This window comes from Protomyctophum parallelum (genome assembly GCF_964188405.1).
Source record: "Protomyctophum parallelum genome assembly, chromosome: 11".
NCBI classification, from domain to species: Eukaryota; Metazoa; Chordata; class Actinopteri; order Myctophiformes; family Myctophidae; genus Protomyctophum; species Protomyctophum parallelum.
In genome coordinates, this window is record NC_139707.1 from 40,867,013 (window position 1) to 40,890,996 (window position 23,984).

General features: G+C 46.1%; 1 protein-coding gene across 2 annotated transcripts in view; it reads right to left on the bottom strand.

Annotated features, from left to right (window-relative positions):
- The window catches only part of clybl (citrate lyase beta like), a 109,261-nt gene that overhangs the window by 26,695 nt on the left and 58,582 nt on the right, over positions 1-23,984 (bottom strand). For both annotated transcript variants that reach the window (XM_083776460.1, XM_083776459.1), the window contains exons 2-3: positions 22,057-22,318; positions 210-398 (exon numbers count right to left, since the gene is read on the bottom strand). In XM_083776460.1, coding sequence (XP_083632586.1) covers positions 210-398; positions 22,057-22,318 — 451 coding nt within the window. The remainder of the gene's footprint in view (positions 1-209; positions 399-22,056; positions 22,319-23,984) is intronic.

The following is a 23,984-nucleotide window of genomic DNA, read 5'->3' on the forward strand; positions in this document are numbered from 1 at the left end:
CTTTTGGTGTTAGCATTACGTTATGCTTTAGCTATTGAAAAATAGCAGATCTACAAGCTCATACGAGCTTGTAGGTCTGCTATAACCCACTGACATAGAAACATGGCTTTTTCAGAAAACTGTCAGGATGTAGAAGACATTTTTATAGAATCTGATCTCAGGTCAGAAATGGCTTAAAGAAGAACCATAACGTGCTCCAGCAGCCTTACCCACTGCACCTCCTGGGTGTCCTCCACTTTGGGCAGCATGAGGGCAGGAGGAAGCACCTCCGCCCCCAGTATGACGCGGAGGTCGTCGTCCGCCAGGCCGCTGGACACGGAGTTGACCCGCACACACTTCTCCGTCCTGCCCAGGTCCAGCTCCGCCAGCATCCTGGGGATGGTCTCCCTGGCCTCCGTCTGGGGCACAGCAAACAACAACAAATCATCACTATTATTCAGTAACATGATGCAATTGTTAACACTTTGAGGGCTTTATATTAACCATTTCTGACCTGAGATCAGATTAAAAAAATGTCTGTTTGAAAATGACAGTTTTCTGAAAAAGCCATGTGGAGATGTCAGTCGTTCTTCAATTTTTCAATAATGGCAGACCTACAAGCTACGAGCTTGTAGATCTGCTATTTTCCAATAGCTAAAGCATAACATGATGCTAACACCAAAAGGGGTTTAACCATTTCCTTTGCTTTTCTCGAGACAATCATGCGGAAAGTTATTAAATTCCGTCTGAGCCCATCCACGAGAAACACGAGATTTGATTAAAAAAAGAAAGAAAAAACATTGGAAAAATCTTAATTTACCTTGTTTTTAGACTTTTATTTAACATTTTTGGATGTGCACCCCCCCCATGTTACCTCCTGACCTAGCTGACGCCCCCCCCCCCCCCTCCCCCCAACGCTCAGTCACGTTGTATTTGGCCGAAAATGATAATTGTTTTTAAGATATGGCAAAAATAATCACAGAATGTCAGGTGCACTGAGAGACATGCAGCTGCTGTATATAGTCCACGCTACACATACTGTATACACAGGGTATATTAGTGGTATTTATGATCATAATACCATGTTTATAGCTTATTAAAACATTCCTCAGAGCCGCGCCGATCATGTTACTGCTCTGGGGGGGTGATGTATATGAATAGCATGTATACGGCACGGTGCAACGTGTTGCCTCTGTAGGGCCATTCATTTTTCCCCCATAGAGATTTACAACAAATATCTATAATCAATTTTAAGCCTATAGAATCAAGCCATTCAGGATCCCGACCATAAAACCTTTGATCCTGTTGAAAAAAAACATATTTGAAGGATTAATTATATGATGTACTACATTTAATAAATACCCTTTTGTTCAGCGGTTTTCATTTTTCTTTCCCTTTTTTTTCTCGCAAACTTTGGACAGCAATCATATATAGCCAATCAGAATGGAATATGAGGTGCATCACATGACTCCAGAGATGATGTATATACCGATTGGTGTGAGGTTTGAACACAATGCGTAAGAGTAGTAGCAGTTATGCAGAAATGGGCGTGGCTTGGGGAGCTGTGTCATGACCAGGGGGGCAGTCAGACAGATATTTCGTGAAGCCACCGAGGAAATCGGGACTTTCTGAAAGTTCATATAATGGCCTGTTGTGGCGCTGTCATTGGGCCCAAAAAACACCCATAGCTCCATAGAGGCCCATGTATTTGGGCCCAACTTCACCTAGACTGTATTACCTTAATAAACATGGTCATGAATACGTTCTGCTTCCAGTCACTAGTTTAAAGTCTCATTTCTCATGTCATAATATTCTTTTTGGAAAATTATGGTCCCATTTATTAAAAGAATTACCATAACGTCGCGTATGTTCTGAGGGGCGTGACTACCGTTACAGTCTATGATCGGGAGCCACCCCCCGTTCAGTCAAAATAAAAACCAACGAAGAGTAAGGGGGGGGAAGTCCCGCCTCGTTGTCTGGGCCAGCCAATGGCCAGCTGGGCCCAAACAGAGCCAGCCAATGGGCCAGCTGGGCCAAAACGGATCTAGAAATATGGCGACTTACAGTGCAAGGAATTACAGGCTTCATTTTACGTCCATGTTAGACCCGGGGAACGCTTTGTCCATATTTTTTACAGTCTATGGTCATGATCCAAGGACTCCAGGGGCTAAGAAAATGTATTGTACAACTTACGGGTCAAGCATTATAGGCCAACGCGTGTTTAATTTCATGCCAATCGGTCAAACGGTTCTCGAGATTCGCTGTGCACAGATGGACGCCGGGCACACATACACACGCACACGGACAGGGGCGGAAATATGATCTCTGAAGAGATTACCTGCAATACTTATACCCCTTTAACCACATTAACCCTGGTGTAAACATCAAATGTTGAAACATTTGATGTCGATCAAAAATAGACGAGATCTAGAGATGCCGTGTGAGTTTGTGAGATTCAGATTGGCTACGTCTTATTAGCTTTAAGTATGTACAATAGGGCTCAACACGTGGCAAGACAACTAGACATCTGCATCTGTAGACAACACCAGCACATATCTGGAGTGCGGGGCTCAGGGGTAGAGTGGCCGGACGGTAACCGCAAGGTTGCCAGTTCGAACCCTGTGGGCTCCCCCAGAGTTAGTGTCAAAGTGTCCTTGAGCAAGACGCCGAACCCCTAATTCCTCCCGATGTGCTGGTTATGGTGCCTTGCATGGTTTCCGCCGGCATCGGTGTGTATATGAATGTGTGTGTGAATGGGGTGAATTGATGCACCATCTATGTAAAGCGCCTTGGATAAAAGGCGCTATATAAATGCTACCATTTACCATTTGTTTTTTACCAGTCTGTCTGACACAATGCAACTGAAGGGAAAGCCTCCTCTCCGCAAAACAAGCAGGCGCTGTGCGGCGACGACAGACCGGAAAGAAAGGACGAGGAGGAGCCAGCGGTGGCAGGCAGCGTCTATCAGTAACACGGTAGCGCACACACGCTCTCACACACACACACACACACACACACACGCACACACACACACACACACACACCACTAGATTCAAACCAGATGCCGGGCTACAGGAGAAGAGGAGAATGGAGGGAACGAGGGACAGAGCGGGGAGAGAGAGAGAGAGAGAGAGAGAGAGAGAGAGGTCTCTGGACTGGGAGAGGAGAAAGGCTCTCTGGGAGAAATGTGTTCCGAGTTAAACAGCATGAGGAAATGGTAGCTTAGGAGTTGTCGGGTCAGATCAGAGGCTGGGGCCTGTGAGTGCCTCTGTGTGTGCGAGTGTGTGCGTGCGTGTGTGTGCGTGCGTGTGTGCGTGTTTGTGTGTGTGTGCGTGTGTGCGTGGTACAGATGCTCTGATGTTCTGCTTGGCATTTTTTGGAACTTACGCCGAACATGGAATCCTCAGAAAGAAAAAAACAGATTGATACCCAACAGATGCGGCCATTTACTAATATATATGGCGCGTTTCATTTTATTGTTAAGTTTTATTTTATTCGTTCTTTATCGAGGTTGAAACGGCCACGTCAGGAAACGAGATCCTCCTCCGCTAGACGCTGTCATGAGTGTCATACGTGTAAATGCCCTGCTGTTACACGCCTGACCGCCACACTAGATCATGCAAATAACGTCGATTGTGTTCCGCTTCACAAAATCATACGGGGATATTTGAACTGGCTGATCAGCAGCGGACCATCTTACTTAGAAGACAAAATTACCAATACCGGAGTGTGTGTGTGTGTGTGTGACTGTGTGTGTGACTGTGTGTGTGTGTGTGTGTGTGTGTGTGTACTAGAGCCCGGACAATATATCGGTCGTCTGGTCCATATGTCCACCATTATTTGATTTTAGCCATTAGTTTTTATAACATAGCCATCAGCATCCATGCAGAAAATTTGAATAGAGATGAACAGAGAAGTGGTCAAATGTTTTCATACATTCAAATTTATACTTCTCTATACTACAAAAAAGCATTTAAAAGTTTATTTTTATTTAATAGTTTTGCTTATAACTTAAAACGCTCTTAAATAGTATACTTTGATCACATCGAAGTGTTTCAAATTGATTTCAAAATCGTTCTCTTTTTGACGAAATACCGGTCGTTAAATCGGTGGTCTTTTTCAATTTAGCTATTGAAAGAATAGCAGATCTACAAGCTCATAGCGCGCCACCGAGTGGCGCGCTACGAGCTTGTAGGTCTGCTATTTTTGAAAGATCGTGATAATATTTATTTCAGAAAACTGGAGGATTTAGAAGATTTTTTTTTTTACATTTCGAGGCCAGGCCTAAATGGGCTAGTGTGTACTGTACGTATATTATACGTAAGTGCACAACAGAGACACACACAACGTAAAGCCCATTCCTCCACATCTCTTGCGAGAAGCATGGTAGTACAATGTGGAGTAGAACTTCAGAGGAGCAGAACTTTATTCTGCTGTGTGGTGGTGGTGGTGGTGTGGTGGGGGGAACCTCAGGGGTAGGGATGTCCCCATACACTTTTCCCCTCCCGATACCATTTCTGTGTTAGCCGATACCTATACCAGAGAATAATATAATAATAAAAAAAGAACAAAAAATATCTTATTTTGAAGTCCACCGACTGGGAATAGTGTTTATAGCTATCTAGCTATACTGTATATATATCTCGTGTTGTGTTTATAGCAAGACTCCTCACTCAAAATGTGCACTTGCAGTTTGGGGCAACTCAAAAGCAAACTCCACATGCCCCAACATTTTATTTACCTGGCATAGTGTCAACCCCTTAACCGTTTCAGTTCATACGACGCATGAGGCCGTCATAAGGATTCCGGAAAATTTGTGCCTATGACGTCTGTGGACGTCCTAGCGACGTCCTAGTGACACGGGGTGAGATAAGAATATTCAGAATTTTTCCTATTTTTTTTGGGGCATTTCGCTTTTGGCTTTCCGTACGCTAACGCTCTGTGCAACTATTAGCTTGTCAATGACTCCCATGTTAGCGCGGCGGAAAGAATGACTCGTATCTCCTAATCCAGGGCGCTCTCCGTGGTGATGAATGGATCGATATGCTGGCGCTTCATTTCTGCTCCTCATCCGTCTCTCCCGCAAAATATGAACGCTTTTTGGAGCGTAAAAAAATTAATTAAGATGATCGGGGATGTGAGGTCATTTTGTAAAGTCAACTTTTTTTAGGAAAGTGTTTCCGGTTCATGGCTTTCAGAGTAAAAGCGATCAGACAAATCTGGCACCCCGGAGCTTCTATTTTGATGCACTTCCGGCACTAAATGTTAACCCCTGTGTGGGATCTGTGGTTTAGACTGGCATATTTGATACCGATATGACCCGATATGACCAAAAAAAAGGAGCCGATCCGATACTTTTTCTCCCCCGATACCGATAAAAGTATCGGGGCATCTCAAACTCAGGGGTCATGGGACGGCGCTCTCGAGACAGAGACAGACTCTCGCTCTGATCTCCTGGAATGCAGAACTTCACTTGATGTTATGAACACCCCTCCCAATATCAATAAAATATGGTATCAAAGTACATATCAAAGATTAGGGCCCGGGATTTAATAGGAGGGGGTCATCTCCGGGCTAGCGCTCCTATACGTGTCGTCTGTTCGCGGCGTCAGAGGAGACGAGAGGCATCGTTACACCGTGAGTGTGCTGTGATCTCTTAGTCTTAGTGAAGGTCTAGAATGAAGTGCTGTCAGTCCCCGCTCTCGCTCTCTCTCTCTCTCTCTCTCTCTCTCTCACACACACACACACACACACACACACACACACACACGCACGCACACAGATAGACCCAGAACTGTACAGCGCCGGTAACTAAAAACGGACGGGGAGCGATTTACGCGGCCATAACTCACGATTCATAAACCTGCTACATGGTGGATAAAATTCATGCCTCTCTATATTCACTGTCCCTCTCTAGAGGGTCCGCGTAGCGGAGGAGAGAAATGGATCTGCCTTATAAGCCGCTGGCTGTCCTATCATGCAGCCACGGAGTCACATTCATCCTTGACCAAACTAAATAAATAGCAGCCGCAGCCCGCGGCCGCCCATCATCAAAAAGGCAACGGTTTATAACATCCCCGGATCAAATAAAGACAGGACAGGGGCTGAGTCTCCGAGTCCAGTGTCGGGGCCCTGATATACTGCCAGCCTGCGTGTGTAAAAAAAGAAAAAAAACTCCCTTTCATGTAACCAGACACCCAGTCATTCCTAGACTTGTCTCCTGCCACTGCCCTTGCTTTTGTGACGGTATACTTCTGAAACCCACGAAGCCAGCTAGGAACGGTATATAGCAGCAGCTATAGCCGAGACTATAAGGCCACCATGCACTGTCTCTCCCACCCCTTTTATCTCCCCGCTCTCTCTCTGGCTGCTCCTCTATTGACGGAGGAGAGAGAACATTCCGCCAGACACCTTGACTCCAGCGGGCCCCGCTACTCCCGAGCTTGAATAAAGCTCCTTTGAAAAAGGAGATATTTTACATTAATAGACAGCCCGTCCGACAAGTTGGCTTCAAAAGGTCCCTCCCTCCAATCACCCCAGCGTCCCACGGAGCATATGCACGGCGCTGCCTCTCCCCTGCTCGTCTTTCATTCTCTCCGCCCGTTCTCATCATTAGAGGCGGATGCCACACAGGTGGGCCGGGGAGCGGTGGTTGGTGGTGGTGGTGGTGGTGGTTGAAGGGTAGGGGGGCGGGGGTTCTGTCGGCAGGCCCAGGCTACCCCGTCGTACGCACGGATGCGCACGAGGGTCTTTTCAAGTACTGACCTGCTAGGAGAGAGAGAGGGCAGCTCCTTAACACACAGCCCCCCCCCCCCCCCCCCCCTCAGAGTAGCGGGTTTCCTATGGAGTGGGCACATATACGCTGCGCAGCACGGCTCTCTACCGCCTGGCCGCCTCGCTGACGAAACATCAGACCGTCACGACCGGCCCGACGCTGCCCACAGTGGGACCACCCCCTCCTCCCCTGCATCAGAACATGGATGTCGTCATAACGTTAAACAACCAACCCTATTAATTAATACATTATGCGAGGCCATGCAATCAAATATCAATACGACAAATCAAGTAATCATTTCTCTCTCAATCAACTAAGCCTTCAAGAAGTTAATAAATGTTAAAGGTCAAGGGACCACTTCACCACTTTTCAACCTATCTTCTTATAGTAGGTCCTCACAAATATCATGCAAAAAAATGGCACAGTTTTTTTTCTACTCTACACTGTCTGTGTCCCATGGGAGGGCTGTGGGCAGTTCAGAAACCGTCTTCCAGTGACATAATCGATGGGGAATCCAAGCTAATAGAAACTGCAGGCTTACTAGTCCTGAAAAGTTGCAATGCGAAAATGGAAGCCATCGTTCTCACGATAATGAAAATCTAAACATTTTTGTAAAAAAAAATCTTGTTTAAAAATAAATCTGCCGAATGATGATGTCACTGGAAGACGGTTTCTGCCCACAGCACTCTTATGAGACACAGACCGAGTAGAAAAGAATCGTGCCATTTCATCATGATTATTAGTGAGGACCTATTATATGAAGATGGGTTGAAAAGTGGTGAAGTGGTCCTTTAATGAATGTTCGTTCTGAGAAATTGTATGCACTTATGTCGAGTGTATTCCCATGCATATAATCTCTGTCATTGCTGTTGGTCTGGGGAGAGTGTAGAGTAGACAACCACGTCTTCTCCGACAAACATGGAGTCGCCAGCCCCCGGCGGTGAGGGGTTTCACCGGGAGGACATGATGTGGTGTGGACGAACACAGTATATATCCCTCCCAATTCGGCTCCCTGCTGAACAGACCAAACTAAAGAGTCACTAGTCAATGCCCCCTGCTGGCTTCCCACCTGTGAACACTGCCAATGGGGCTGTTTGAACACAGAATAACTCTTCCTGCTTCCGAGCTCCTTCCCTACTACCGTCACAGGTGTTAGCGATGCTACTAATTAATTAATTAATTGTGTACAAATGGAACCCAAACGGACTCTCAGTTACAGACCTGTACGGGGCAATTTGGCAACCCACACGAGGACACTTTGAGACGTGTGTTTCCACAGTGAGCCAACATACACAAATAGCAGCACCCTGACTCTGCTTGAACAGAGCCTTCATTAGTATCATCGGCAACACAAGGAATTAGGGAAGGACCAAGTTCTTTCAAAATGTGCGTGTGTGCATAAGAGCCAATTATAAGCGCCCGGGCCAAGCTAGCGGCACCGGTGACGAATGAAGGACGGGTCTCTAGTGTAGTGTCCAGCCACTGTCCAACACCTGGCTGCCCCTGTGACCTTTCCTGTAGCGCCACCATCAGGTCGAAGTGTCAACTTTGTGCAAAAGATGTTTAACAATCTAACGGGGCGCGTTACAGGATGAACCGTGCAGCCTCTAAGAGCTGCAAGTGGAGGCTTTTAGGCACTTTTAGGCCCACACTAAACACTTGTTTGTTTAGTGTGGGCATGTTTGCATGTCTATGTGTGAGCATGTGTAAGCTAGGGGGGAGAGAGGGAGGGAAGGAGTAGAGTGGAGATAAAAATAAGAAAGAATGAGTCACATTCGGTGTAGCTGTATTCCCTTCGAGAGCTGACGTTTTGCATCCTGCTGTGCCAACTTGTGATGCCATTTAAAATGAACTGTAAACTAGTGTACGTGAAGGCTATCTGACTGATGTCTGAGAGAGAGAGTGTGCGTGTGTGTGTGTGTGGCGTGCGCGCACGAGTGCGTTCATGTTTGTGTCTAACATGATTCCCAGTCACCCTGGATTCATTTTGACAAGTGACACATGGCATTTTAGAGAGAGCTAGAATTGGGATAAGTGACGGAGATACAGAGGAGATTCAGGCGTCCCACTCTGTCAGTCAGAGGCACTCTGCGTTTGCATTATGTATTCTTCTGTAAAAGCCTCTACGAGGAGATAACCAGCACAACATGGGGTGGAGATATTTGTTTATGTTGTAAAACCAGTTTGTTGTCACTCAAGAGTATGTGTTAAAGTGGCGGATAAAAATGAATTTACACTAGTTTAGGTAAACAAACGCTGCAGTTATAAATAACTAATGTTAAGAGGAGAGAACAGTTGCAGCTCGTCGCAGAGAGCATTGGCAGCGTTTCTCTGCTCAAAGACAAATCCTTGTTCATTTAATTCTGTGTAAAAATGGAAGTATAGATGCTTGGAGAAAGGGGAGAACAGTCAAATTCAAATAGACCCTTATATGGATCCATCTGAACTCCTTATGTCAGTGGTTCCCTAACGTTTTCATGTCAAGGACCCCCAAAATGGTACACATTAGCCTGCGGACCCCCATTTGAAGAGATAATGCCAGGGACCCCCATAAGAGAAGATATGTAATGGCTCTAGCAGTGATTTTCAACCATTTTCATTTCAAGGACTCCCAGTTAGGGTCCATTTGGTACACTCTCTGAGTTACAGACCCATAAGGGTCCATTTGGTTCCTAATTATCATTTAGCTGGGGACCCCCTGGAACTCCCTCAAGGACCCCCACTTTGGGAACCACTGATTTATGTGTCCATTAGTTTTTTTCCTGTGCTCCCTTTCTTGTCCGACCACACAGACCCCAGCATCCCTATTCTGGTCAGACGGCCAGTGGAAATAGCAGATCTACATAGCCTCACAATCCGTCGTAACTCTGTGTGTTGTGAGCTTGTAGATCTTCTATTTTCTGTGAAGATATAGGAAAAAAGGGGGCCTATAGTGTGGACCCTTGGGGAACTTCAGGTCAACTAAGTATACAGGGTTTGATTTGATTTGATTCAGCACAGTATAAAACAATACAATAAAACAACAAACTGAGCAATTCGATGCCCTAGGCAGGAATTTTCCCGACCGAATTTCCAAAAGACGTGCAATGAATGATTCAAAATACTTCTTCTCAAGGTTTCTGGCTGGGAACCGCCGGGAATGCTTTGGCCATGCCTCGCGACCCCCGCCCCCCTCCTCCTCCTCCACCACCCAATACAAATTGACCGCTACGATAACCTTTATAATAGAGAAACTACATCAAAAATAAATACTGAAACCAGGTATAATCATTAAGTTAATGCATGTACTATTGTGTACTATGTAAACTCTTCATTTACATTTTCCATTCAGTTGCAAAAAAAATAATTTGGCGACCCCCCCCCCCCCCCCCCAGGGGGGCGATTAGAGAAGAGAACACAGAACATGATAAGTAAGTGATTTGGTCAATCAGAACAACCTTCAATTTGCTTCTATAAGTTCTAAGTGGTTTACTGTAAGTGAAGTTAACCTAAATGTCAACAAGGATTCAAATGTACATATTATATTTATACTGTTGTTTTTTGCCCCGACAAACGCCTAAAAATTTGCCAACATTGCAAGGTAAGATACATAAAGCCCAATTGTCGTTTAAGACACCCTTCCTCCTCTCATGGTCGAAGACCAAAGCTGTATTGTTTTTGTCCCCCTCAGCAATAATGTAAATACTTTAGTTTATTTGGTTGTTGTTTTTTTTGTCTTTGTCTTTTCCTGCACACTCTTTTTCTTCTTTTTATCCTTCTGAAATGTACAATCTGAAGTGATATTGCCCTGTTGCCCCTGTTTAAGTGTGGACTATGTAGCTCATCTGAAGAAAGAGGACTATACAGAGACATTGGAGATGGAGCTACTTGGAGGGGGGATGAGGGGGGAGGGAGGGAAGAGGGTGAAAAAAAAGGAAATCTTGGGAATTGCACTTGTGCCCTATGTAAAAATGCTATCTATAATGTATTGCTTTTTCCAAATAAAACAAATATTACAAAAAAAATGCCCAATTGTCAGTCTCCCCCACCCCCATCTGCTCCTCTCCTGCGCCGCTCTCCTTCTGAGGGCCACTCTCTCTCTCTCTTCCCCCCGTGGCGGCTGTGTGCGTTCAGCGGCCCACGTAGCACAGAGCGCTGTGGGCCTGGCGGCGCTGCCAGGGAAAACAGCGCAGTGTAACAGGATAATGAGAGAGAGAGAGAGAGGGAGAGAGAGAGAGAGGGGGGACCTCTCTGTTCTTTCACATCTCAGCGTTTTCTGATCCCTCGCTCGGCCTCAACCCCTGCCCCTCGACCCACAGCATCTGGAGCTGCATGCTGCGCGCCCATGTCGGTGTACGTGTGCGACGTGTGCGTTTCTGTTGTGTGTGTGTGTGTGTGTGTGTGTGTGTGTGTGTGCGCGTGCACGCGTGTTTACAGAGAAGACGTGCATTCTAATGTGTCCCCTCATCTGGATGTCTTTCCGAATGCAATTTACAATGCAGGCATTTAGCAGACGCTTTTATCCGGAGTGACTCACAGAGTGCAAGATCGGGGTAAAACGGCATGAACCCTCGTCGACAGATGACAGGGTAAACGGTTAAATAAATACAGTGCTAGAAATGCTACGAAGTCGCTACAATAGCAGATAAACATCAAACCTATAGCATCTGTCTAAAACAACAACAAACAACATTTGTGGAAAAGCAAACATTATGTGTCTATGTAAACAACATAAAGTATAACTAGCATCCAAAAAGGCAACAACAATAAGGAGTGCGAGGGGGTGAGGTATATAATCAAAGGTCTACTCTAGTCTATAGACCATATTCCCCAAACAGCAGGTTTACTCTCTTTATGGGTTTGTCAGAGAGACACCATTTCTCGTTTGGTTCTCGAGCTGAAAAAGTCTGAAAGAGAACCCCTGCTCAAGAGAAAGAGACAGTTTCTTTCTACAGTCCTCCCTTTCTGACTCTCCGACAACCCTCCCTCCTCCCCCTCTATAATATCCCTCTCGTCCCTCGCCTCCATCCGTCTCTCCTCTCGTTCCAACACCTGACGAGCGTAGAATTCCACTCCGCTCCTCAACAACAGTCGCTAATCACAGTACTGTCATCACCCTCCGTCGAACTCTGACCTCCTGCTCTCCTCTCACCCCCCCAGAGGACTCCACCCCGCGCGTGACACCTGACACTGTGCACTATACGCGCGCGCACGCACGAACGAACGCACACACACACACACACTTTGATAGACAGGAAGGCTTGGCATGGAAAGTCTTTTCTGATCTGGGTCTATTTTCTGGCTGAGCGGCTCGGATCCCCGTTTGTGATTCTTGGCAGTCTGGCTGGGAGTTTCTCTCAACTCTACTGGGTCCTCGGAGGAACTGGCCGCGCGCGCACACACACACACACACACACACACACACACACACACACACACACACACACACACACACACACACACATTGTAAATACACAATGTTCAATATTCATAATTCAAGTCACTGAACCCCAGGAGTTCCTTCTGTCGGGGCGTTTAGTCATTTGAATCCACTTATATGTAGAATAGATCTTTCACTGTCCTCTGGAATAAAAAACACTGTGCATTCAACTGAGGTCACGTATCGGTTGACAGTTGGCCGCATAATTTATGTTAAGATGAAAATCTCCAGTGACAGCCAATAGTTCACTCATAATTCTTACAGTTCATTAAAACCCAAGACAGGAAGTAGACAACGATGATGCCAGCTGCACTCTCGAATGTTATAACATTACTGCCATCGCGCATTGCCTGTACATGTTGGGTGCATGCATGCGTGTGTGCGTGCGTGCGTGGGTGGGAGACCTGAGGTCTGCATTTTGTGGATCCAACTTTGACTGTAAAATAACCCATTCTGACCTGAGATCAGATTCTAAAAATGTCCTCTACATCCTGACAGTTTTCTGAAAAAGCCATGTTTCTATGTCAGTCGTTCTTCGATTTTTCAAAAATAGCAGACCTACAAGTTCATAGTGCGCCACTCGGTGGCGCGCTATGAACTTGTAGATCTGCTATTTTTCAATAGCTAAAGCATAACATAATGCTAACACCAAAAGGGGTCCTCGCCCAGAATGGGATAAATGTAAATAAGAATTTAATTCACAAATTGATTGTGGTCAAACTGTGGCATTCATACAATACAACAAGGCCTTGTGCGGACTGGCAGGCAGCCCCAAATTCAGCCCAAATCTGATTTCCCATGCAAGCTGGAGTCGGATTTGGTTTTTTATTAAGAAACGTGATTCAAATCCGATTAGCAACAATCCGGTTCCATCTCTGTCTCTAGGGGAGAGAGAGAGATCTCTGTCGCCGCATTAGCAACTTGTACATGTTTGGTTGTATTCTGGGGGGCGACAGGGCCTTCTCTGTGGCCGCCCCTACCCTCTGGAATGCCCTCCCCAAACACATCCGAGATGCCCCCCCCACCATTCAAAACCGCACTGAAAACCCACCCGTTCAGAATAGCATTCGCTAGCTGATGTGTTTTTAACTCGTACTGCATGTACCGTTTTATTGATTTTATTCGTTTTACTCATTTTCTAATAAAAGTTGTCTTTTTCTTATGTCGTCCCCCCCCCCACATGTAAAGCGTCTTTGGGTATCAAGAAAAGCGCCACATAAGTCACAGATATTAGTATTATTATTATAGACAATACATTATCTGGAGAAAGTATGGCTCTAAGCGTCAGCGTCAGCTCAAAGATCAACCAAAGACTAAAATATTTAGCCAGAATTTCCACAAATATTGACAAAAGTATTGACAGTGGCATGAATTCAGTGTCATTTTGATTATGCCTGCACATCGTGGCACAACGGTACCCCCCTATGATCCTGGCAAACAAAAAGGTATAGGAGGCGCGCCGCACACCAACAGCGGGGAGGGTGCTGACCACGGGAGACAAACTCGAAAATAGAAAAGGGACAGGTCGCACAGCTCGTATGGTCACGACGCAAAGAAATACTGTCTATAGCGGGTATGCGCATGTATAACACATTCTGACCCGAGATCAGATTCATGCGAGGTTTCCACTGGACACGCACGCATGGTCTGATTAACCCATTCTGACCTGAGATCAGATTTAAAAAAAAGTCAGTCGTTCTTCGATTCCTCAAAAATAGCAGACCTACAAGCTCGTAGCGCGCCACTCGGTGGCGCGCTATGAGCTTGTAGATCTGCTATTTTTCAATAGCTAAAGCACGACATGATGCTAACACCAAAATGGGTTCCCGTTCAGAATGGGATAAAGTGAACGGCAGATCGAGTGGCAAAGTTAATTTAACATTGTTTAAAGTCACTTAATGCAATCAATTTTTTTTTTTTTTTTTTTCCGTTCGGATGTCAATGCCAGAAAGTTCTTTTTGCCACTCAGTAGAGGCGTCCCTGCATAACTTCTGGGTATGATGATGATGATGTCACCCTCTATAAAATGGTGCATTTATATATATAGCGCCTTTATCCAAGGCGCTTTACATAGATTGTGCATTACATTCACCCATTCATACACCGATTGCGGCGGAAGCCATGCAAGGTACCAACCAGCACATCGGGAGCAATTTGGGGTTCAGAGTCTTGCCCAAGGACACTTCGACATGTAGACAGGAGGAGCCGGGATTCGAACCGCCGACCCATGGATCATTGGACGACCTGCTCTACCTCCTGAGCCACAGTCGCCCCATTTTGAGTTATACCAACGTTTCGGCAAACAAATTGCCTTCTTCGGGGGTATCCCTATGATCTTAAAAAAATAAAAAATAAACTAGTTGATATACACAAGCTCCGGCCGTCGCATAAGTAAACCCAAGCATTTGCAACCGGGGGCCCGTCACCATGTTGGTGGTACCTGGTCGGGGACAGTGTGTTCCTCCACATGGCTTCAGTGTGGCTGCTGATGTCACATGTATTTTGAAAGGAGACATGTGGTTGTCTACACACTCTATATCCAACACCAAACAGTAAGGGGTCAGCAGCAGCAGTGACCGTGACTTCAAGCTGGAAATGAGATTCGGCATAGAACGCAAACAATTGGGAGAAAATGTCTCGAGAAGAAATGCTTTATTCCTTCAATTGTGAGAGCACTTGATGTTGAATCATTAAACCATTTTGGGGCAAGAACCCCTTTTGGTGGTTTAAACATTATGTTATAATTTAGCTATTGAAAAATAGCAGATCTACAAGCTCGTAGCGCGCCACCGAGTGGTGCGCTACGAGCTTGTAGGTCTGCTATTTTTGAAAAAAAACGTGTAAATGAGTCATTTAGAAGACATTTTATAAATTTCGACGTCAGGCCTAAATGGGTTAAACATATCAGAGCCATCCAAATCAAGTCAATGTGCCTGCATGTAAAAAAAACAAAAGTTAAATTAAAGAAAGCAAAGCAAACCAGCCAAGTAGACTGCTGCTCCACCACACAATAACCGAATGATGAAAGTCGTCGACACAATCCACAGAACAAAACCCTCACCGACGTGCGGAGAGGAGAGGAGAGGCTGGGTTCAATCCCTGGCATTTGATGCATCCGGCTTAGCCGGTTTCTCCAACAAACACCAATTGGCAGCATTCTAGCGGGTATGATGAAGCCCACTGGTTGGTCAGGGGCACCTGTTAACCCATTTTGACCCCGATACCTGATTCTATTAATGTCTTCTAAATCATGATAGTTTTCAGGAAAAACATATGTTTCTATATCAGTTGTTCTGAAACTATTTCATGTCAAGGAGCCCCCCCCCCCCCCCCCCAGAAGCAGAAGATTTGAGTTAAAATGTTCACTCTGTAGTCTGTAATAATATATATTCAAAGATTTGACGCAACATTTTCATGATTTTTTCAAAAATAGCAGACCTACACAAGTTCATCTGCTATTTTTCAATGGCTAAAGTATAACACAATGCTTTATGAAACACCAAAAGGGGTTCCCGTACAGAACGGGTTAAGCATGGAGGATAACTGGGGTGGACAGCATGAACCTCCACATGCATTACAAAACTGTCTTCACCGTGAGATGAAGAAGGAGAAAAAAGAAAAAAAGGTGGACGGCGACTCCATGTGAATGAGGAGGAGCACGTGGTCACAAACCTCTCCCCATGGCCGACAGTCGGGGGTTTGGCACCACTCTGTATACAACACAATGACTACATTGAGAGAAAAAACGAGGGACAACAAGTTGTTCGACAAAGTGCTCGGGGTGGCACAGAGGGGTAAAGTTATCTGTCCACCGCCGCAGGGTCTTAAGGGGGTTATAGAATCGTGGCACAGAGCAACACGGCGTGGCCGAGTGTCTGAACTATAATACAATTAGCCGCGTTCGGAGGAGGGAAGCCGGGTGTTGGGGAGGGAGGGCGTTATTGTGTCGCTTGCACTGCCATGTTTCTACAATATGGCCATGAGGGTGGTGGTGCACATCAGGGGGAGGGGGTTGTTGATGGAGGCGCCAGTCCACCTGGTGGGGGATTCTCACTGGCAGGTGAGCCCGTGGTATAGAGGTACAATACCAATGGCAACAGAGAAAATATGTGTGGTGGAAAGGTTAACCCATTTTGACCTGGGAACGATTCTACAAATGCCTTCTAAATCCTGACAGTTTTCTTTGAAAAAGCCATGTTTTTCTACGTCAGTCGTTCTCAAACACTTTCATGTCACTTTTCACGATTCTTCAAAAATAGCAGACCTACAAGCTCGTATGAGCTTGTAGATCTGCTATTTTTCAATAGCTAAAGCATTACATAATGCAACACCAAAAACGGTTCTCGCCCCAAAATGGGTTAATTTGCATAACGATTAAATTGAGGGGGAAAGGGAGGGGAGAGGGGGAAAAAAAAGAAAAGTTCAACAACAACAAAAAACATACATCGCACAACAATCAAAACATATTTTTTTAAACCCTCTTGAGTTGGCCCTGCTGCATGGCCCTCTCCCCATGGCCCTGCTGTGTGGGAGAACGTGATGGAAGCCGTTCTAACGATATAGCAATTGCAGACAAGTTCCAAAATTCAGAGGAAATGATGAAAATGGGGAAAAGAAAACAACATCAGTCCACTTTCACACTCGAGTGAGAGAGAGGTGCTCCCTGCCAGCCAAACAGCACTGTGTGTGTATGTGTGTGTGTGTGTGTACAGTACACACACACACACACACACAAGGAGAAGCACACGCTTGGACTCCATCGGAGCGTGTACGCACGTACACACAATGTTGCACGCACGTGCGCGTCCGGCGCACGCACCGTTGCGTGCACGCTTATAGTGTGAGAGAGAGAGGAGAAGGTTTGCTCCCTGCCGGCTCGGCCATGCACGCCACCGAGCCATCTGGAGAGGAAATCGAGTGTGAAGTACAGTATAGTTTGGGACCAGGCTCCGTGGCAGCAGCTCAGCGGTTAGTTCATTAGTTCCAAACTTCCAGGGATTAGGAGAGAATCTCTGCGACGGAGGAGGCAGGGGGGGAAGTCAGAGGAGGGATGGAGTGGTCCACAGGAGGGCAGAGAGAGAGAGAGGGGGGGGGGGGGAGGGAGGCAGAGGGAGAGAGAGAGAGAGAGAGAGAGAGAGTAGAGCCACCGGCAGGAATGCTATACTAGCGGCCATATAGGGCAAACAAGATATAGAGAAAGAACATGAGAGAGAGAGAGACCCTGAGGTCATATAGGCAAGAGGGAGGGTGAGAGGGAGAGGGGGAAAGAGAGAGAGAGAGAGAGAGTGAGTGAGTGGGAAAGAGAGAGGGAGAGAAAGAGAGAGAGAGAGTGGGAAAGAGAGAGGGAGAGAAAGAGAGAGAGAGAGTGGGAAAGAGAGAGGGAGAGAAAGAGAGAGAGAGAGTGGGAAAGAGAGAGGGAGAGAAAGAGAGAGAGAGTGGGAAAGAGAGAGGGAGAAAGAGAGAGAGAGAGTGGGAAAGAGAGAGGGAGAGAAAGAGAGAGAGAGAGTGGGAAAGAGAGAGGGAGAGAAAGAGAGAGAGAGAGTGGGAAAGAGAGAGGGAGAGAAAGAGAGAGAGAGAGTGGGAAAGAGAGAGGGAGAGAAAGAGAGAGAGAGAGAGAGTGGGAAAGAGAGAGGGAGCGAGAGGAAAGAGAGCGAGAGAGCGAGAGAGAGCGAGAGAGGAAAGAGAGAGGGAGAGAGGAAACAGAGAGAGAGAGAGAGAGAGAGAGAGAGAGAGAGAGAGAAGGGGACAGGTGTAGCCGTCAGTTCCGCTCCAGGGTTTCAACCTGCCCTCTCTGCCTCCCTCCCTCCTCCACCCCACTGATCATACAGATATGATGATATGTGTAAGAGTGTTAGAGCAGTCAGCCTTGTCTTCTCCTCTCCCCTCCCTCCTCCTCTCCTCACTGGGTCCGTGGTTGACAGTTAGCAGCCCACTGCCCGTCCCCCCGCCACCCCCCAAACCTTATCCTCCAACCCCACCTCTTTCTTTCCCATCCCAACCGGGGGAAAACACGTCATACACACCGTTTGGAAGTAACGCCTGATTTAGACTTGGTCGTGTACTGTGCTCCGCAGCCAAATAGCCGATTTACAAGCACGCGACATGTGAGCGCCGAGAGCTTGTAAATCAGATTTGTTGTGTGTGTGTGTGTGTGTGATGATACCGGCGCACAATAACGTATAAATCTCCCTTCAGAGTTTCAAGCAAGTAAGAGAGATATCTGTTTAAATATATCTGTGCATACAACGGTAAATATGACAGATAACGGTCCCCAAATCCTTACTCTTTGGAGCTGCATCCACTTAACCCATTCTGACCCGAGATCAGATTCAAAAAAATGTCTGTTTGAAAATGACATTTTTCTGAAAAAGCCATGTTTCCATGTCAGTCGTTCTTCGATTTTTCAAAAATAGCAGACCTACAAGCTCGTAGCGCGCCACTCGCTGGCGCGCTTCGAGCTTGTAGATCTGCTGTTTTTCAATAGCTAAAGCATAACGTAATGCTGTTAGAGAGCTCTTTGCTGCTTCTCTCTGTCTCCATCTCAGTTGTTATAGGAAGGCAGCAGGCAGGCATTGCAGGGGCAGCGCAAAGGCCTGGCATCGGTTGGCAAGGCGACAGGCCTACTGTGCCGTTGTCATGGTGAACGTAATCGCAGTGAACGAGTGTTCGCTACAATGGTAAACAACAGATATATATGGATATATATATATATATATATATATCAATCCAAAAACAGATAATGATTGAGTACTTCATAGGCAGTTTGAAGGGGGGGTAAAAAGCACAGCGAAGTACAGGAGAAGAGTAGGGATACACTCCTTCTTTAACACTCTTTTTAGTAGGGCGTTCCACATTTTGTGTGAACAAAATATTACTCAAATGAGCTAAATCTGGGTTGAACATGGCTAGTGGAGCTCCCTCTGGTGTTGTGATTGTAGACATAGTTGACATTCGTGTGGGTGTCTTTCTGGAGTAGCGCATCTTGCTGAACAGGCCCAGTGCAAGTTGCACTGTACTGTACTGTACTGTACTGTACTGTACTGTACTGTACTGTACTGTACTGTACTGTACTGTACTGTACTGTACTGTACTGTACTGTACTGTAGATGTTTAAGGATAAGCAGCAGCCTGACCAGTTTTGTTTTTAACAGTTTAGCGTGGCTGCATAACCCCTGCGTAATGCGCTAAACCCGCTATTTGTTTTATGTGTTTAATTTGCAGTTTTTTTAATAATTAAAAATAAATAGCGGATTTGTCGCGGACCCGGTGACGAGGCCGTCGCGTTATGACGACGAAACGCCGGAAATCGACCCGTGCTCTGGGCTGCAAGTGCTTCTGGGAAAATGAGTTCAATGCAAGTGAACGGTAGTTTCAACTGGACTCCAGCAGCCCCCACTACTTGTTGTTGTTCCGCATCGCAACGGTGGAATATGTTTCGGTTCGACAACGAGCAATGGAACTATTTTCAGGGGGATTTTCATGGATCAAAGGCGCAAATACTTCGGCGTATATTCTCCGAAGGTAATTAAACAAGCCCTCAAAAGGCCTCTGTGGTGCTATGGTACTGCACTGAGCTGCATGCATTGTCCAAGTGACATTGGACGAGTGCTCCTGCTAGAGCCCTCAATGTATTCTTACTGACCGGTGAGGAGATCCTGTTCAAAAATCTTATTCTTTGGTTTACTTTTTTGATTACTTTAGTTGCACATTTTATCACTTGCCTTTAAAATGGAACCCATATAGGTAATTTAGTATTTTCTTGTGATAACATTGTCACCCACTTTTACTGTGAAGACAAGTCAATATTGGACTCAAAGAGAATAGATTCCGTTTTACCAAGGTGTAATGATGAGTTTGTTAATCAACGAGCCAGGTGCAGATTCTATCGAGTTCAGTGCCAAGGGCTTTTTCAACCTGCGAACCTGCGAGGCGAGTCATCCGCGAAACAAGAACAACGTTATGATACAAAATGGACTCGTGGGTTCATTGGTAGGTGAAACTCTTGGCAAGAAGTAAACTAGGACAATAACCAGGGAACATTTCACCCTTGAAAAACTGCCACTTGCAAAAGAAACCCCATTTCAAAACTCACAATATATATACATATGCCTTGCCTATACTTTCTCAACACCTATTACGACGAGTCAAAATCTAGCTTTTTAGTATCCTTTGGCACACGTGCATAATGTGTGTGTGAGAGAGAGAGAGAGAGAGAGAGTGCGTGCGTGCCTGTGTGTGTGTGTGCACGCGTTCAATAGGGAAAGAATGTCATCCACCTGAAGGCATAGCATACAAAGTGACCCCCCTTGGATTTCCAATTGCCACGACGGAGTATAGGCAGCTGAGTGTGTGAGGAGTGAGGAGAGGTTGCTGGTAGAGGAAAGGTGCATTTTATCATTGAGTTAATAACTCATTTATATATTACACAGTACGGAGCAGGCGAATACATAATGGATCACAGGTTTCTCATATAGCACACTGTGCCAGACTCTGTTAAAGCTAACATATGGTCTCCTCTCCTGAATCTACAAATTGTGCCGTGAAGTGTGGGGCTTAGCCAGATCGGAGTGAGGAGGAGGAGGAGGGGGGCGGGCGTACAATTCTATTTTCCAGGACTTGATCATTGGCATTCTGATGTGCGGGGGGGGGGGGGGCTCAGGGTGACGCTGACGAGACTCCTGCTTGGCAACAATATTCTGCGTGTTGGGGTTAAAGAAGAGACAGTATAGAGAATGCTGCCGCCGCCCTCTGCTCATCAGGGCAAAGGCCTTACGTCACACATTATAGGCATTTATAGCCAGCTAAAAGAACGGATCTAGGGAAAGTGTCCTGGAAAAATATGTCTTCAGTACATCGTGATAATATCAACATGAAATGAAATGAAATCACGTTAATAATCGTGTCCCTTAGATAAACTATAGATTGCAGTTAGGCGTTGTTGTTAGTATATCATATGGACATGTGGCCCTATTTGGCGTGCCAAATAGGGTGGAAATGAATTAGTGAAATGAGTGGAGGGATGGTGGGACACGTCCCTCGATAGAAGATAGAGATGTGGACCTGTCACGAGAAGACAGCTCAAGAGCTCAAGAGTCCGCATTCTTCTCAAGCCTGAATGGCCGCAACAACGCTATGCATTCCACTCCACATGTCCCCCCCCCCCCTCAAACGCATAATGAAGATGAGAAGCGCTGACATCCACCAACTCCTTCGCACAGGGGTCACAGTTTCTAGCCCGTCAGTCACGCGGTCACCCTCGTCTCATTGTCTTTAAGCATTCTTACGGGAATAGCCTCTGGCACATATCAATCCTCTTTATTATCATGTCTTAAAAAAAAAGAAAAAAAAAACCTTTGTCGTTTGACTTTTTCCCCTCTTCTTTTTTTGTGTGTTACCCCCGTGCCTTCTTTACCCCACCAATCACAATTTCATGGGCAGTTTGGCAGGGCCAATGGGGAGGCGGCGTGGGAGGTTAGGAGAATGCTTTTAACCTGCTGCATCTGCTGCCTTCCTGCTGCTCGCCCAGTGGGACCTGGTCACCTTGTTTTAAAGGACTCCGATAGGGGGGGCCGTGCTAGCCTTTATGCAGACACAATAGGGTTGAAATGTGCTTGTTTTAAAACATCTTACTTAGGTGGATTTCCTTCTGGTGATTAAATCTAGCACCTGTCTTGAGGGGAGGGAGACGGAATTAAAAACCCCTTTTTGGCTGACACAGCTGCGTGTGTGTGTGTGTGTGTGTAATGTGTGCACTTTGTGGTCTATGCACGTTATATATAGACAGACACACGTGACATGTGTATAACGGTGTGCGTGTGTGCATGCATGTGTGTCTGTGTGTGTGTGCGTGCGTGTGTTTAGGAAGGAGGTTTGTGTTCATTACCTTCTTGCTCAGTGCGACCCCGTCCTCGCAGTCTAGGACGGCACAGTCGACGTCCAGCGAGGCTAGCTTCCGTAGCTTCCTCTCGTCGTTGCCGGGGCAGTAGAGGACGGCCCGGCGCGGCACGTAGCGCGGCGCGGCGCCCGCCGTGTGTTGACCACGACGTCCCAATGCAGACCACGGCGCGGTGCCCGCCGCACGGTGGCCACGACATCCCAATGCAGACCGCTGCCAGCCGCTATCCAGGAGCCTGCAGCCACTGTCCCTGTCGGCACAAACACATGATGGTGCATTAACTCAAATGATCACCATGTGATGATCACCAGAAGTCGTTACCAGATTAGTGCCATTACAAAGTTATATGTGTTTACGTTTGAGGATTATACCCACTGATAAAAGTATTTTTTTTTTGCGTTACGGACTAGTTGGGAGAGTAAAGGCCTATTCATACTAGTTCGGATTTTCGGTGGTGAAGTGACCACCGCTCCGGGTGGTGAGCTGACCACCGGAGCTGAAATAACGTTGAGCGGTGGTGAGTAAAAACGGAGAGAAGGGCTGGAGCGCGGTGGCGGTGGTTTTCTCTTCACCGCGGCTCGTGACGTCATGTTGTAGTTCGGTGGTCACCCCACCACCGAAAATCCAGACTATGTATGAGCCTTAAGCTGTTCGATTTTGAAAAAGACAAAGCCTGCCCTGGCCAGTCCATTGACAATTTGTAAAATTATAAATACTAGCCCTTACCCGTTGTGAGATATTTTGGTGGCCGCGGGGGGTACTGCGCCCAATTCACTAATAAATTCATTATTAATAATTAATGTGTCAAATCGAAAAAAGGGCTCCGTTAAGAGCTCCATATTCATATGGTCAATGCCTGTGTGAAAAGTGGGAGTGATTGGTGCAGGCAATGAGGAGATAAGTGTTTGTTTCTGACAGACAGTACTTTATCTATCATACTATAATTCTAACAATGTCTAAGTATAATTTTTTGCTCGGCCAAATCTGCTGGCCATCATCTTTATTCTGAATTATCCATGGGCATGTGTTGTGTAAATATAGAGTGAAAGTCTGGAAACATTGTATTCAGTGAAGTTCTGTTTTCCCATTCTGCTCTCCATTGAAGTGGACGAGGCACGTTGACCTGTCCTTTGACTCGCTCTGTCAGCGACAAACTCACCCAAAACATTGAGCCACTCATATGCTAATTGTTTCGCAGTTTAAGCACATTCAGCTGAATATTTGCTCAGAGCATGGTGGGTAGAGGAGGGAATGTGTCAGTGATAGCTGGAGAGATGGAATAACAAATTGTATTCAAAATAAATCTTTAGATTGGGTTCGCTCATTCCCTTTTGGAGTTTGTTCGTTTATATTGCTACAGTCAACAGGAGATAAAACATGCTTATCGGCTATATCCTGTGTTTTGGTTACAAGCTGCTGCACTGTCGGATACAATAATGAATGTGTGTAATATGCATGGATTCAGACCACAAATGTGCTTATCAAAGCGTTCAAACATGCATGTTTAGCAGGCGTGCGCACACGCACACACACACGCGCGTGCACACACACACACACACACACACACACACACACACGGGCGCGCGCTAATACAGAGTCACACACCAATAATCACAATCATGGCACACGCGTCTTAATTATTTGTTCTGTCGGTCTGGGTGCTGAAAACAATTAGCCCTAATGAATAGCCTAAATGATTAGGATCGGATAGATCTAATTACAGTGAGAAACAGCTCTACCGCAACCGAGTCTCACTGGGCTTAGGTCGGCCCTTGGAGGAAACATTTTGTAGATAGCAGCACACGTCTTTGCCCGAGGAGAAGAGAGAAAGAGAGAAAGGAAGAGGGGGGATAATGGTTCATCTTGTTAAAAAAAAGGATATTGGGGGGGCTGGTGGGGGGGGGGTCATAAGTGTT